This window comes from Augochlora pura, chromosome 2 (genome assembly GCF_028453695.1).
Source record: "Augochlora pura isolate Apur16 chromosome 2, APUR_v2.2.1, whole genome shotgun sequence".
Taxonomy (NCBI): Eukaryota; Metazoa; Arthropoda; class Insecta; order Hymenoptera; family Halictidae; genus Augochlora; species Augochlora pura.
This window is the reverse complement of record NC_135773.1, coordinates 19,153,359-19,170,544: the sequence shown is the minus strand read 5'-3', so window position 1 is coordinate 19,170,544 and position 17,186 is coordinate 19,153,359. Positions and strand designations below refer to the sequence as shown.

Sequence of the window (17,186 nt, the reverse complement as noted above, 5' to 3'; positions counted from 1 at the left end):
CGTAACGAAATGTACCCTTCAGGGGTTACCAGGTATTGTAACTTCTAGGGTTGTCCATCATGAGATTTTTAGTTCTTCGAGGAAGAAGGAATTAATTAATTATATGTTTCTCGTCGTACAAAAAGATATTGTAACACTAAACGTCAATTCGGTACATCCTCTATTATTCCTATTCCAGCTATTGTTTCTGGGATTTGGTGCATGATATGGGCTCCTAAGGCTTACAAAAAATCGGTAAGAAAGGATCCGACGTTGTACGAAAATGATGAATAGAAACCAGCTCCACAATGAAGATATGTTTACTCAATTTTCCATTTGGTACAAAGAACAATTACGTTGTTACAATGGACAATTGCATTGTTATAATGAAATACGATTAATTAAAATGTTATAATTAATACGAGTCTATTCAGGAATTTATTTCACATATCGAAGAATCGACATTCAGGATTATATTTAAAACGACATAGTAAACTAAATTATCGAAGGGATCTATTTACAAAGCCCATAAAGGAGTGAAACAAAGACTATATTAATAGTTCAAAGCACATATCAGAGCAACTCCTCGTTTGATCCAGTGTGCCTGCGATTTTCTGCTCGGTATCTCCATGGGCAGAACGAAATTGGTCGAGTGTCCTGTTGTGCTTAGCGTTCCTGCCCTGATAATGGTTTTGTAAACGGGACAGGTATAAATCCTTGGCGGCTGCCGATGATTCATCTCCGGCAACAATAATATTGGGGGCATGTCTGCGATAGACGAACGGCGAGTGAACCGATTGATTTTATGAAAGAATGCGAACATAATCGCTAGGCTATAAAGGTGTAATACTAGTGTACAGCTCCTTGGGGTGGGATTCGTCCAAATGATCGACATTCCAACGACAGCCTTCAAGGAACAGACCATAGATCACGCAGCCATCCGGTGGCCTTTGTTTTGGCTTGGCGTTCAGCACCTGTAACATTTAACACAATTAAACATACTCGCGAGTATATAAATTGAAAAATATCGTTCAAAGTTAAAAATTCAGAATTTAAGGATTGAGATATTTGTTCGAGTATTTGAATAATCAAAATGCAAGGTTCAAATTATTCGATTCTGTTCACAAATATATTCGTTTCAAATACTCAAAACGTTGGAGCGTACCTGGAAACTGAAATCAATGGTATCAATGGAAACAACGTGTTTCCTCGCGAAATTCTGCAGCGTGCCAGTCAGGAAAGCCTGTGGGAAATAGAAGCCGGATATCCAGAAAGCCGGAGGTATGCCTCGCATCTCCCACTCATTCAAGAATGCGATTCGATCCTTTAGATCGAGGAACCAAGCACCTATACGTAAATCCGAGATGAATGATTGAACACAATCTGCACATGTTAACCACCAACGATTATTCAATACCTTTTAAAAATCACTGATACACAGTCAATAATTTCGCAGACAATTTCTAAACATGATACAATCATTTCTATTAAGATCTTTAAACATAGTCTTATCAAAGTGATTCGTTTGTCCCTCACAGCTTTCAACTTAATCATTGAATCGAACCAATCTTCTTGGTCGAGAATAGGCTAGATGTCCCAATTTTCGTGACCTCGGATTGAAAAAGTATAGAAAAAGGAAATACATATATTAATGACCAATTTTCTTTTATTATGATTGCTTATTAACATATAAGATTCATGGAGGGATATTATTACATTTTTCATAATATTTTTCTATACGTTTTCAATATGGGATCATAAACTTGGAGCAGCCACTATGATTGGGATATCTGCCTTAGAATAATATCTGAAATTCATTGATTCGCGCTAGGACACACGACGGCGAGGTCTTTCGATGGAATCGAAAAGTTGCTCACCGAGCGGTTTCAACGATGGATAGCCTCTGTCCTGCCAAACTTTTGGTATTCTGTTGTTATATAAGCTGTGTGCCACAGTTTCTAGCAACTCCGACATCACCACCAACCCTTTCAATGCTTTCAAGAGGTCTATCAACGACGTCTTCACCACCAACAACAACCCATTGTACCGTATTGCTTCTTGCAGCAAGACGGTATTGAACGATTCCTCATACAGCACAGGATACCTGAAATTGGGAACTTCGAGCAATTCATTCCTACAGGACCCGTCGACCTCGACATTCTTTTAAAATGCGTGGAAAACACTAAACTATTGGTAAACATTAAATGTTAAGTCTTGCATGGACCATCACGATTCTGCATTCTGTTTAGAGTTTCAAGGGTAGGGTAAATTAAAGTGAATGAATTTGTCGGCAAACCGAGGTCATTCGACTATCCAAAGATTGTCGCGAACTATTTGATGAAATCCGACTACTCGAGCGCACTTGTCGGTGTTGGAATATAGACGAATAAATATTCAGAATGGTCCTGCAGACGTTTCGGAACACTTGCGGATTAAGGTTCCGAATACCTAGCCTGCACGGCGGTCAAGTCAAATGTCTCAGGTATTTCAGAGAGTATGTCTTTAGCGATCTGAGTAGTGACTTCCTCGGTGCTGGCTGCGGCAGCTCCGACTTGTCTCGGCTGGAGAGCAAGCAGCGTCTCGAGGCATGAATAAGTTTCTGCTTGAGCGCAGCTTATGTCCGCGTTCGGATGCATTCCGAATATCTCCGGCGCGTCGTTTAAAGGAAACGTCTTCATATATTCGATGTATTCCGCGAATGTAGCTGTCTCTGGCAACTGGAAGAGACGCAGGGATCAGGATAAGAAAGACTAAAATGATTTGAGAATAAAAGATGTCGGCACTAAGGAAGTTCGCTGTTATGATCAAAGGTTCTCTATGTCTTAACTGGTTTGAGAAAGTAGGACGGACGAACTTTCTTAGACGCGTGAGATTCAAACTGTATAGCACGGTTACTTGGTAATAACATCCTGCCTCGTCGAACACGTAAACCGGCGAGAGAACTTCTGGTTTGTAAAAGTCTTCGAGGATGGTCAGAACGCAACGACGATCCCAGTCGTCCGTGATTCGTCCACCGTAATTTATGTGTCCAGCAGTGTATATCAGCACCTTTCGAATTTAAACAAAAGTTAATTGTACTGTCTTAGCTATCATTTTACTCCAACGATTACATTTATAAAAAGGACACGATAAACGGAAACACCGACCTTGAACGGCACCGTATCATACTCTAGAAGGAACATGTGCAGTTGCGACACGCATATGGTCAAGTCACCGGCAGTAAACTCGTACGGTATGTTGAAACCTAATGGTCCAAACTTTCTCCTTTCCAGAAGGGCCGAATGGAACAAAGCAAGAGCAAATACCAGCCACTTGAAGTGCGAGACTTTTGGATGTCCGGATTCAAGGAACGCTTGCATCTCGAACACTTGGGTAAGGAACGCTCGAAACATGTTCGCCTGATGAAAGGAAACGACGAAGACAAAATATTCTTGTATACTGGAAAGTAGTTGTCCTTCACAGTGCAAATAAAAAAGTTAACAGAATTTTTGAGGACTTTCTCGATGAGATCTATTTTCGAATTGAGAGATTGCGAGGAGAAGGTATGCGCGTTGAATAAAATATTGCTGTTGAAACTTTTTCCCTTACAGAAATTTTTCCGGGGCATCGTTAATAAGTTATTAACAAAAAACATTGATCAAAGGGAGGTGATTTCTTCTGTCGCGAGAGGACGGAGCGGCCGCCTTGCATCAGAAGAGTTCGCCTCTCATTGGTCAGTGTTTTTGTTAATAACAAATAAACGAACTGCGGAGAGTATTTTCATAAAGGAAAAAGTTGCTCCATAAGAACTCAAGAACCCGTAATTTCCCGATTGCGACTGACCTTTGGAGCATCATGTAAATTTGAATAATGTGCTTCCTTGCCTTTATGCCACGCGGAGGCTCGACTGTCATTTTGCTGCTGTTTTGGAGGATGCTCACTGGGAAGTCTGGCGAAGGAGCAGACGTCAACCATAAGCGAAAGTCTCGATGGCTCTTGCCTCTTGATAAAGCTTCCACCAAGGTATCCAGCTCCGGCATCCAGCTCGGTGCCAAGTGGCAGTTCTGTAAAGACACAGTTCGTCCAATCATATTAACATTTGGGTTACTGGAGGTCCGTTAAAAGAATCTTTGTGCACACACCACTTGACATTAACGGTGGAAAATGTGAATGGCGCTCCACGTAAGCATGTATGGAAAAAGCCCGACTTGTCTACACTCACGCTTTGCCTACAGTTCTATTTCGAGATGAATCCATTTCTCCAACTTGTTTTGTTCCGCTATCAAACGCCCGACGCAGTCCAATTCCACGATTTGATCAATCATTTCCTCTTTGCATATATTCCACCAGATAGAGAAGCACGCTTCTCTTATCTCTGTCTTATTTTTCGTCACGTCGGAAAACACCCTCTCTTTTCTCTCCCCTTTTTATCCCATATTTATTTCTCTCCATCGCTCTACCTATTTCAGCGTTTTCCTTTTCGACCCTTTTTTAAACGAGGATGCTCCTTTGACGGACGATCGCAATACTTTCTGCCACGGGACATCGAGAGGCTCCCATTCCATGCGAAAGCCAACCCCCGATTTACGCAGAACGTTTCACAGAAGTGTAACGTTAACAAAATGCCAACGAAAAGATCGCGAATTTTCTAATGCACAACAGTCGACATTTCGTCGAACTACTTCACCAAGGTGTGCCACCTAAATTGCTGGAAATCTATTTCTCCTGCAGAAGATGTTTTAAACAAAAGTTGTAGAGTACGGAATGTGGGACATACGCTGATATAATGGATATTTTTCTATATTTAGAAGACGTTTAAAATTTTGTCTATTCGGATTCATACAAACGCGTTGAGCATTTTCTACTTTGAACATAAGTTAATCAACATCGATGACTATTTGATTTTGGACACACCATTATCTTTTAGTGTCTTACTGTTTTTTATATAGTCTTTCCGGTGGTAGAATAAAATTTGATACACTGAAAATAAATAATACAAAGTGATAAAGCAATATAGAACAGAATTAATGATGTCAGCGTGTACCCCATTCCATAGCTTGCAATTTTCGTTTGAATCGTTTTATACCAAATCCTTTCGGACCATCCTGTATACGCGATATTATTTTTCATTACAAATAAATGCTCGAATTATTTGTATATTTGTTGAAATGTGCAAATATTTGAAGGAGAAACTGTACGCATCGAAATTGATACTATAAATGACGGAATGGTAACAGATTGATTACATCCTGAATACGCCTGAATAAAACATCCCGATCCTAACAAACAGTAAAACGAGGAATATCGAGGAATTTTTGAGATCTAGCGGGAAACGTTACCTGGAAGAAGCACCAGTTGCCCTGATCCGCGGACATTCTCATCATAGCTTCTGCACGGGGGCCTTGGCCTTGACCGAGGGATATGGCGAACAATTTCGAGCCCATTTTGAGCCTGTCGGCGAATTTGTACAGCTCTGCCGCAGGATCAGTGCCCACGGAGAGGATGAAGACGATAGGTGTAGTTGGCGAGGACTCGTTATAAACGGCGCTTAGCTCTGTGGTTTGCGGCTCGATGAACTCGCGTCCCAGGTGTTTCGCCAGGTACATCTGCATGGCGTTCGTTACTTTGTCGGGTCGCAAACACTTCAGGACCAGCATCTGCTGGAAGTCGTCCAGCTTCGAGGCCCATGGCTCTGGATACGAAGCTCTGGATTCGAAGAAACATTTCGAGTATAGTAAATTCTCTAGAGTCGTTCATTTTTGTTTACAAGCCGAGAGACAATTTTAGATTGGGGAACATAATTTCGGAAGAATTTCAGATCATTGTTGTTTGATTTTGACTTTGCTAAAATTTGGAAAAGGAAATAAACGTCGGATGGAAGTCGCATCGGAATGCCTGAATAAATTTCGATATTCCACGAAAAAGAACTGAACAATTAAAGAGGGACACGCTGAAAGCGTCGACTTTTCATATAAAATTTTTGCGTAATTTCATAGAAATTACGAAAATGGAAAACATTTCTCCGAATGTTTTTAGATAGTTGTTGTTCAGACAGACAGTAATAAAAGTCGCAAACTGAAATTAAATTTTCAAAATTTGTGCTACGCTTTGTTCCGCCGTGGTGTGAAATTATATAATAATAAAATTAAGCAGTTCCGAAACCAGTTCTGGCACTATGTTAACTATCACCAAAGGGCTGCGGTAAATCGTTGGTTCGCTCACAGATGCGCCTCCTGTGCGTCGAAAATATTTCTAAACTGGCTCAACGAGTTCCGGAAGAACTCGACGAAAGTTTGAAAGTTTTCAAGGTTCTCGAGCGCCTGGATCTCTTTCCAGCACCGCGGCGTGATCCAATCTGGCGACGGATTCGGCCCGTCCTATGGGGGTAACACCGGGGAAATCTTTATACCAATGATAAATATTGCAGCTGAGGCTCTTCTCCGTCCTTCTACACCTGCACCGATATTTCATGTGCCCGTGCTACATCTACGTTTCGTATTTTCATACTTTCGGAGATTGCTCGTTGATAAAATATCACGGTTGAGGTGCTCGGGGAATTTATTATGTCACCGTAACAAAAAATATCGGCGAGACCGGTCGGAAACAGTTTATCAGGTTAGTTTAGCGACAGTGGAAGAAAACAGTTTGCGTGTTTTACCGAGAGCGGCTCCGGACCGGCCAACAAGTGTCTCCACTCGATCGAATCGATCAATTTCTCGTTCATGCGAATCCGCGCGCAGACCAGAAACGCGAAATGTAGCTTGTGTCTTTCGAACAGGCTGCGGCAGACGTTCGTGAACAGGGAGAACGTGAACTTTCGATTTATGTTCGCGATCCGCTCCTCGATGTTCGCTGCAACGACCACAGGAATCATATTAATGTTTTCTGTTGCAAGTCAAAGAAAGGGAACCTCATCACTGCAGCAGATAATTAGCTACAGGAACAAATACAGTAGTAATTAGCGCATGTTCTTTGTTAAATGTTTTGCGAATGTGTTTTACTCGACTTTATTTGTTAATTGATTGTCAAATAATAGAGACATTGTCGTTGAATAAGTAAAGACGATAAAGCAAATAATACTTTTAACAAACTGAAAGAATCGAAACAGGAATGAACTCAAGTCGTATTTAGCAATGAACGTGCTCGTTCGAACGTGACTCGAGACGACGACACGCAATCGACTGTAAACTTTAATAAAAGTTCCCAGACATACGACATGGCGTTTCGGGAACGTATTAAACACGAATTTTGTTCGTGACAGCGATTCAAGTTTTTATCACGATATCATCCACGATTCGGCTCGTCCTTCGGAATATAGGAGCAAAAACGAGAGCCGTGAAATAGGGGACAGGACGAATCGGGATGCGACACCAGTCCTGTTTGCTCTGTTCAACCCCGTAGCACAATAAATATTAACCATGGTAGCACACTGCTCGAAACGAACGTTTCGGTAGCCGATAAACGAATTTTCCATGAATTTCAAAAATGTTTTTCTCGATCGGCTTTTGGTATTTTAGGAATCCAATTAAGAAGGAGAATGTTACTTTCCCGAGTTTAATATTAAACCTGCCGATCAATAAAATTGTAAATAATGCGTTGCTTGTTAAAAATTACACGACTGAATTTATTTAGACCTCTCCTCATTTTTATGACGATGTATATTTTAATTAAGAAATTAATTCTAGCGTTTCCTTAGAAAGAATCCGTACAATCTCAAGAATTCTAAAATGAAAACTGAAAAATCAGTGCGGCGGGTTTAATGTTAAACATTTCTGCTGCTTTCACTGCAAAAGCTATGCGAATATTTCTGGCACAAAATTTCAGTATCGTCTGCTTCTTTCTTAAACATTTTAAATCTTGGAACATGTTTAAACAATTTTTTAAAGAGCACGACTTTGACGTTATTAATATAAAATTAAATACGCTCCGCTTCTTTGAGCATTGTTTATTAAAGGCATTGCCTATCTTCGGAGGAGTCGACAGGAATGCAAAATTATAGCATGGCATGTAAAAATTTCGCAGTAATCTAACGAAAAATGAAAACCGATTGGACAGTGTTACTGATCGTAGTGATCGTTAGAATGCAAAAATCATATAACTTTTACAGTACCACTTTTTTCAGTCGCCTGGACGCTATTGTTGAAGATCTCCACGAACCATTCCAACGAATACTGGTACATCGTATCGATATGTTGCAGGTCGGCAAGGCAAAAGAAAAGTATTTGTCCCCGGATTGCGACCGGAATGTACATAGACCTTGTAGTCTCGATGTCCGCCTGAGTGATCTCCGCTTCTTGCATTTTCACCTTACAAGAAATGTGTGAAACTGTGTTATAGTCGGTTTTGCGAAAGTGGGTGACCCGAGATTTACAACAGCTTTAGAATGGAGTGCAATCTTAGGACTTTTCTATCGAGAAACAGGAAACGATTTCACATACTTCTTCATTAATTTTCAAAAATAATATAAATTTAAAAAATATCTTTTACATTATTTAGTGGACACGATGGAACGATGCAAGTGAAATTATCACGAAAATTTTGACAAGTGACTTTACTTGCTAAGACTGATCCATGGTAACACATGCAAACATTGTGGACGTATAAACAGTATCGAAATTCTTATGAGAATGCGAGGTTGGGGGAACAAAGTCTTCATTGAACAGATTCGATAGATCAAGGAATTAGATTTACGCATGGAAATGGATCGCCTTGAGATCGAAAACCAGCACGCTGTTATATCGTACCTTGATTTCCTCGCTTTTGACTTTGGAAGCCTCCAGGGTGAGAATCAAATCGATGTCGTCGACGGCCGAGCCCTCTGACAACGAGAGCCTATACAAGATTCTGTCCTCGATCTCCAACAGCTCGTTCCTCATCTCGGCATTCGATATAATCAGCGCGTTTCTGGCCTGCTCGAGATCTGGGCGCTCTTGAATCGCGACCAACGAGAGCACTTGATCTTCCAAGCCGCTTTTAAAACCGAAATGCGAGCTTTACGATCCGTGAATTCATAATTTTTAACAAGGACAGCTCAAATGAGACACGCGGCACAAAAGAACGAACTCGATCACCTCGGTAGTTTTCGGATTATTCAATTTCGAGACACTTCGAGACGCCATCTTTCATGCAGAGGTGTCTCGAAGTGAAACAATAGGTCAGTATCAGGTAGCACAGGTTTGCACACACTCGTTCATTTATGTTGTGCCGGCGTACAAGTTGTACTGTGAATATTCTAAGATTTATCCCAAGCTATCCAAGTAGAAGTAGCAACCTAAAAACCATTATAACTTTCACACAGATCAAGTTTGCGAGCTGAAATATATTTATACTATACGTTCACGGTACCGGAAAAATACCTCCATTAATTTTCTTAAGATGTTCACAGTATATAACAACATATTGCTATTAAAAACTAGTAGCAGTTGATCTTCACAGGATTGCCCTCCCTTAATAAAACAAATTGCTGACTTACGTTACTGTAAGCGCAAAGTTGACCAGCAGGATTTTCACCGACGTTTCCGGAGTGTAATGAGGGTTCGCGAGCCTCGTGGTCATGAACAGACGGAAGTCGGTCTTATAAGGGACGATGTTCTCGCCTATTTTGACGCACATTTGCCCACCGTGCTCGAACAACGATCGCATTAGTATAGGGTCCAAGCCAGCTTCAAGGTTCAGAGCGACGTTCTCGATGAGACAAGCTCTACCGAATCGGACGCAGGACTCCAAGACTCGGAGGATATCCTTGTCCGCCATCTTTGCAACGGATATCCCTTGTTCTTTGTACTGTAACGATACGAAAGAAAGATGTTAAGGCGTATCATAAGTATCTTTCTGTCTTCAATACGTTCAAAGTCATACATTTGATGGTACTACTTCAATTATCTAACTATTGTAGAATAATCTTCTTATTTGAAGGTTTGCAATGGAAATCGATTTTTCAGTTTAAACTCGGGAACTTTCTTCTTAGAAAAGGGAACAGAAATTATGTCAGACATATGAGACAAGGAGAATTGTTGCATGAAATTGAATTGGCGATAAAAATAAGAATGGTTGAGTAAAACAGCGATCGTAAAGTCTAATTATTAGACTTCGGATTTTTATTCATATTAAAAAGTTTTTTCATCATTTTCAAGACGTAGAAGCTATGTATAATTCGATTGCTTTCTTTAATCATTTTTATATGTTGAAATTATTACGCCAATATATGATATAATATAGATAATAAAAAGTTTTAATGGACTGCGTGTATTAAAAATAGTGGCCGATAGCAGTATGCAGGATACCAGAGTCTGAGAATGCGACAAGTTCAGGTGCGTATCATCGAAGAAAACACGGAATAAACTCGACGGCTGCGCCTCGAGGACTTGTTTATTTCTAAGCTACGTTTAATTGCATGATGATTAAGCGAAGGCGACGCTCCGGCATTTCTCACCCATTACCAAAAGGAATTGTAAAACTGATTAGGCACGTCATTTCACGGGAAGTACAATTGCTCGAATGTTGGTTAGCTGGTTCTCCTATGGTATTTACAATACCATAGGAATGAAAGAATGTCCACATGAACCGTATGCAATTTTTACATGCGATGTTCAGCGTATTATCATTTATCATGTTATTCGACGAGTTCCTATTATTTTTATTTTCGTTTAGCCTACGTCATAACATTCTGCGAATCTTGCAAGTACAGTGTTTTAACAACACTCATTCTTTTGGTAACAAATTATACTTCGGTACATTCTTCTACGATCTCTGAATTATTTAAAATTGATTAAGACATTGAGTGCTATCTCAGTCACCGGTGATGGCAGTATATTAAGAAGTAATGTTAAGATATTTTAAAAGGTTCAACGTATTAATAAGACAAAAGCATCTACATAAGTTTCTAATTTCTTTTCCATTCCAATCAAATAAAATTAAACAAAATTTTTGTTCAATTATTCTCCAACGATCTAGTATAACATCTCAAAAATTTCAAGTCACTTGGTTCATTTTTAAAGATGTTATTACTAGACTGCGAATTTTATACGTTAATGAGAAAAATGAGTAGATGAAATACAGAATAGTGAAAACATTTAAAGAATTTGAAAATATCATTGCATTATTTTCAACCGAATAAAATAATTGAAGAACGAAAGAAATCTGTATGCAGTTTCTGTATATTGCAATTAATGCAGATAATTTTCTATTTCGTATAATATAATTTTCTTATTTATAGGCTCGCGGAACGACAAACGGATTTCCGCCGTTTTATAGGGGTTTCCACCTCTGCCGCTTTGCGTTCCTTTTAAGAAGGACTGTAGTTTGTATGCATAGGCGGCGAGGGTATAAATCAAGCTTAGCTTTTTCGTATTTCTCAAACGCCACGACATGGCAACGGAAACAGGGACATGCATATATATGTACACGTACATGGTATATAGGTATCTTTCGTACTCACCAGCGAGCGTATCCACTTGTTCGCCTGTGCTTGGGGGTCGATAAAAAGGGGCCACCGGTTCGAACGCATCGCCAGGACCGCGTTCTCCACGGACAGGCTGTCCCTGGGTAAGCCCTCGATCTGCCATCTTCTTATCTCCACTTGATCGCCGAGTGTGGAGACCGGGTCGCTGCCCGGCGTGTGAGGCACACCCTCCAGCAGTTTTTGCCAGGAACTCAATAGGCTGGCCCGATACGTGTCCGTGAACGGCGTCAAGTAAGCTATCGCCCCTGTCCGAGGTGAAAAACGATTGGAAAAAGCCGAAGAGGTAATCGAGTCTCGGGCACACCTAATCGAGTCCACGGTTTTTGTTTATTCAAAGGGGTAGCCTGCCACCCCCGACCGGGTACGTTTGGAATCGCAAACTGATTCGTAATGATTAGACTGCGGATCTTTATGGAAAAGAAACATTGTTTACCTCAATTGCAATAAACTAAAGTAACTTAGTAATTGTATTTGCTTTCTTAATATGTCAAATGGAATGCAAATAGTGCAATAGCAGTCTTATATGTACATTCTTCTTGTAAATGCGTATACATTTTTATTATAAATTCATAAAATTCGCAGTCTAGTAACGATCAATATTATTTCTTACAACTTTTCTATGCGGAATTCGTTTTACGGTCGGATTGCAGGTCTGTGTAAAATACATGCGGGAAATGTGAAAGCTAGAATGGGGCAGCGGTGCCGAAACAGAAAAAGCTTCCGCGGAGAAGCTCAAGATTCGTTTCGATCGGGTAAGTGGATAGGACGTTCCAGGGTTTATAAGTAGAATGTGACAGAAATTGATCAGACGCTTGGCGTGACAGCCTTGGCGCGAGCCAGTGAAACATGGCACGATCTTGATTTGAAATCAAATAGTGGAGAGTTTAATCCAGTGCTGGATTAAAATAGCACTCTACGCGAATGATTAGAACAATCGCAGAGAAATCGCTATGTTTTATAACTGTTTAAATTGTCTTGCATATCGCGCAACACAATTTTGATATTTTCTTCATAATTGTGTATGGTAATTACACTTTCCCAGAAATTTTAATTAGAAACGTTATTCATACTAAGAAATGCAAACTGAGAAGCACCAAGTGTTTCTAATACACGAAAGTATTTTATGTTTTCACGAGAACGAAATTTCTTTTTATGTTGTGTCTGCACGCTTATCGATTTATTTTTATCCGCGACTGAAAATATTTAAGTCGATATATGCAAGCTCTAAAGTGTAAAACGCTATTTGGAATCTACATCTTTATAAAAGATTTAAGCTGCTGAATGCAAGCTCCATGCTTTTAATATGTGTTTGCTTTTTATTTTCGCAAGCAAACGAGCGTTTATTTCTACAGATTTCTTTCTGCAAGCTAAGTAATAGTTAAAATATATTCGAATTTATCAGAAATCGTCGTCATCAAATAAAATAAATTGTTAAGTGATCCCGCTTTGAAATAAATGTACTTTAACAGTTACTTTAAGCATATCAAGTAGAATAGGATTGATATTGGTCAGGCACGTGATGCGAGCTGTTTATTACATCAGCCAACTGCAAGAGAATTCTAGCTTTAAGTAGAACATGTCTGTTTTCGCTTCCTAAGTTCCACCTGTAGACGGTATAGGCTAATAAATTGTTTCAAATTTCTATTTCGTCAAAAAGTATTTGGAAACTGTTTGTTGCAGTGGCGGTTGATTGCTAGATTTCCGACGTTAATGAACTATACATATTCATCGAGTTGGTTTGAATGTAAATTAGGAAATTGCTGAATCTGCCTAGAGACAATATTACAAAATTGTATCATGGAAATCGGAGGGATACGTTCATAAAACGTCCATTTTGTTCTTGACATCAGCATTCCTAATAGTATTAGCTCTCTTGGCCCTCGTAAGATTTTTCTGAAATAACTACCATTCGGTACAAATTTTATAAAAATTGTGCAATACAGTGTTGAACTGAAACAAAAATCATTGTACTGCTTTTCCTAAGAATCAATAAATAAAACATTTTGAAAAATAATGATAAAACCTTGAAAAATAATTATTTAAAGTTATAATTATTAAAGTTATATCGTTCAAGGTTTGTAATTAATTTTCATTAATTTTGTAATATTTCAGCTTCAATTTAAACAACGCTTCACATTTCTTTCTCAAACAATTACGAAAATGTCCATATCGAGGATAAAGGAGGGGAGAACGGCTAAAGAGGAGGCCGATTCTTACCGGAAGCGAGCAGGATATCGCCGACCACGTTCTCCAAGGACACGTCAAAATTGGCAACGGAGATCTTCCAGCGTATCTGTTCGCCGGCGAGGCCAACAACCAGCCTGACGGCCCTGGCCATTCGATCCTCGCAAAGCTGCTTCTGTCTCTCGAGTTCCGCTTTCCTCTCCTCCTCTGCTTGAAGAAGCTTCCGCAACTTATCGATACCCTCCTCGACTTCTCTCAGCTTTTCCACCGCAGCCTGCAACGTCCTTTCAGTCTCTACGAGCGCCTCCTCAGCCATCGCCAGCGCCTCCATCTTCGGCTTCACTTTCAGGCTCACGAAGTAATAATTGTACATCGCGTGCACCCACAGGCACAGCGAATGGCAGGCCTTCGAAACGTATTGAATCTGGAAGGTGAACGTTTCTTAGCCTCGAATTTTCCTGCTAGATTAACTGATCTTGAATGCAGAGAATTCTGCAGAGAATTTGTAATCTACTTACTGCGGTTGGTGGAAATTTGTAAGAAAATTTCGAATACGTATGTCGGGTTTGTCTAATTACAACGGGTGACTACTACTTGTGATAAACGTGAACAGACCTGCTGTTCGGATTCCAGCGACAGAAGATTTTGTGGAGCGCAATACAGTGTTCCATTCGAAGTAACGCACCCAATTATCTCCTTAAACTACAGTTCTATATCTTTAATGGCCACTTTTTGCTGGTTGGACGTGTTTTCGAGATTTCAAGGTAACCTTGATATTTTTTTAATGGAACTGTATATTTTTTATGTAAGAAATTAATGCATTTAAAAGTAAATTCATTGACCTCTAATACTTTGGTCTTTGAATGTCGATCATGGTTATTTGAATCGTTTATTTTGAAAGTAGCCTACGTTCATTTATATTTTAAAATCCAGATGTTTAAGGATTTTGCATTTTAATAAATTTAAGAATTTTAAATTGTAATTGTAATTGTAAATTGTACCTAAATCGGTCTACGTTGTTGTGAATTACAAACAATTGAAAATAACAAAAGAATTTAAAGAACTCTAGAGATTTTGACCGTAGTTAGGCTCTGTATCTAACGAATTATTGTAGTCGTTGTACAATAAATTAGTTCTTCTAACATTTCCAAATAATTTAAATCGTTTGGTGCAGGTTTTAAAAAATTTATACCGTTTTTATACGTACACTGTGAACAAGTACATATTTATAACTATCTGGGGTACATTATCTGTACTATCGTTTCTCTGATAATAGGTTTAGGTTACATTAATTCTTCTATCGACAGCCTAAATTGAATTCTACTATATCGTATGAAGTAAAATTTTTACAATTTTTAAACGCATTAACACGTTCCGCGCCACGTGTACCAACGATGATACAAAATATAATTCAACTTATGATAAAACAGTTTATAACTCGGAAATTATTAATAATATTCGTATTTTTATTAATATATGAGTGCTTTTGTCATCGCGTTTAATACCACTATAAACCTCGAGATATTCATATAAAGTTGACATGAGAGACACGAGTTCTGCTTTATTGCGTACACGATACCGGGAACGAAGCAATTAATGCTATTATTACCGACATTTAAAACTCCATAGAGACCGTCGAGCATGCTCACGTTTGCTAAAAGTTTCTGTATTGTTCTAGTTCTATCTGGCCGCTGGCGGATTGAGAACTTTAGTTTCGGGATTTGATTAAATTCCCCGAAAGATTCAAATCCCTATTATGTAATAGACATTCTCGATAGACATCGATCGTGAAATAGACGTATACAGATCAGCTGTGTCGGTCTAATCGATGAGAAACAGTTGAGATTCAATTCTAAGAAAACGGAGCATTGTTGGCCATCGTTCAGTATCCCGCAGTTCCTTCTACAAGTCGCGACAGTTTCGTTCGAGATTTCGTCCGTGTAACTTCTCCGCTTTTGAAAATGTACGCTCCGCAAGACCAGTAAAAAATATTGTACCAGTCACCGATGCGGCTGATTTGATAGCTCGGATTCATGATGCCGTCGCAAATGTACACGCGGAGACGCTTGCGGCCGTCGAAAGACAAGTACCCACCCGAGCGACATGGTGTCTCGATGTGGACAATGGACATTTCGAGCACCGAATTTGAATTTAATCGACCCTTTTCAGGGCCATACTAAATAACGCTGGAAACTTCGGACATGTGTCAATTGTTTAATAATTCGTGATCAGTGTGGAATAAAAGTGCAGTGAAAGCGAACGTTAGTGTAATCTGTGCCGTTTTACATACGTGGATTACAACTTCTGGATTACAACATTTACAACTGAATGGCTAAGTTTTTCATTAATAATATTTGTGTTTTTGAAATTAATAAGAAATTCATGAAATTCTTGTTCGATGCTCGAACGCGGCTCAGAGCCGATACGCGGCCCTCTCTCCTGACAGCGAGATGGGCTTCAGCCGTCTGGCTCGCGTGCGCAGCAGCACAAAAAATCGTCCGTGCGCAGCTATTTTTTTTCATTAATAATTCGTTAACAGAGCCGCGGATTGCATTTCGGCAAAGGATTAGGTTACTTGAAATGGCCTCAGGAACCCCCCATTTCCCGATTGCGAGACATTTTTGGGACACCCTGTATAGCTCGTTAAATCTATTTGAATTGCGACATACCTTTGACGGCTGGAAATTTGGATCATCTATGTAGACCTTCAGCTTGTTGATCATCTCAGCTGTGAGATTGTCTTTGTCATAATTTTCCATAGTGTACAGGAAGTAGCCGGGATCGCTGAGCATCTGGCTGCCAGGCGTCCAATAATCCAACTTCGCTTCTTCCTTGCCGAATTTCCCGGCATCGCTCTGCGAGGAATGGTGATATTTAAACACGTGGACTTGTTACCGAACAAAAACAATATACGGTCGAATGAACATTTCCTCGGACGTTCAAATAACACGCGAGATAGCTCAGCTCGGATATCTATGTCCAAGTTCAAACGAAAATGCTCGAGACTGACGCCCGCGCAACGAACCTTGATCGGTTTCACATTATTTATAATGCAAATCGCCTCGATGACCAGAAGCACACCAACAGGGGGACGTTTCATTGCTTTCACCTCGGTGATATCGTTCCTGTTCAAAGCTTTGAGGCTCTTTTCCGCCGCGATCAACATCGGTCGTGCTTCGCCTGCCAAATTTTTCGGATATTTATCGTTTGCAGAAGTATGCTTAAACTACTTCAATTAAATACAAGCTTTATTTGCTTTTGCTTTAAAACTGTTTTTCGTGTTCGATACGTCCACAGTTTTTAGACATTTGTGTGAATTAATGATTAAGCTGTGGATTTTATACATTCATGATATCTAGACTGCAAATATTTATGTAAATGCATACATTTATAAGAGAGAGGTAACTTTACGGGAGTTGGGCAGTTTTATTAATAGAGGATTCCAAAAAAATAATTTCATTTCTGCATATCTTGCACATTGCACAACATTGCAATGTTATGTATATTGCATATCTTTTGCATATATCTGTTTTATTTCTACATATCTTGCACACTGCATATGTTTTATACATTGCATATTTTT

General features: G+C 39.6%; 1 protein-coding gene across 1 annotated transcript in view; it reads right to left on the bottom strand.

Moving 5' to 3' along the window:
• Nucleotides 1-506: 506 nt before the first annotated feature.
• The window catches only part of LOC144478273 (dynein axonemal heavy chain 1), a 95,119-nt gene continuing 78,439 nt past the window's right edge, over nucleotides 507-17,186 (bottom strand). The window contains 18 exon segments of the mRNA XM_078196041.1: nucleotides 507-747; nucleotides 830-953; nucleotides 1,145-1,326; nucleotides 1,857-2,083; nucleotides 2,428-2,696; nucleotides 2,875-3,027; nucleotides 3,126-3,377; nucleotides 3,843-4,022; nucleotides 5,298-5,664; nucleotides 6,181-6,335; nucleotides 6,617-6,810; nucleotides 8,069-8,264; nucleotides 8,703-8,928; nucleotides 9,431-9,741; nucleotides 11,396-11,664; nucleotides 13,637-14,027; nucleotides 16,273-16,434; nucleotides 16,614-16,783. Of these exon segments, the coding sequence (XP_078052167.1) occupies nucleotides 533-747; nucleotides 830-953; nucleotides 1,145-1,326; nucleotides 1,857-2,083; nucleotides 2,428-2,696; nucleotides 2,875-3,027; nucleotides 3,126-3,377; nucleotides 3,843-4,022; nucleotides 5,298-5,664; nucleotides 6,181-6,335; nucleotides 6,617-6,810; nucleotides 8,069-8,264; nucleotides 8,703-8,928; nucleotides 9,431-9,741; nucleotides 11,396-11,664; nucleotides 13,637-14,027; nucleotides 16,273-16,434; nucleotides 16,614-16,783 (4,043 nt within the window). The 3' untranslated portion in view covers nucleotides 507-532.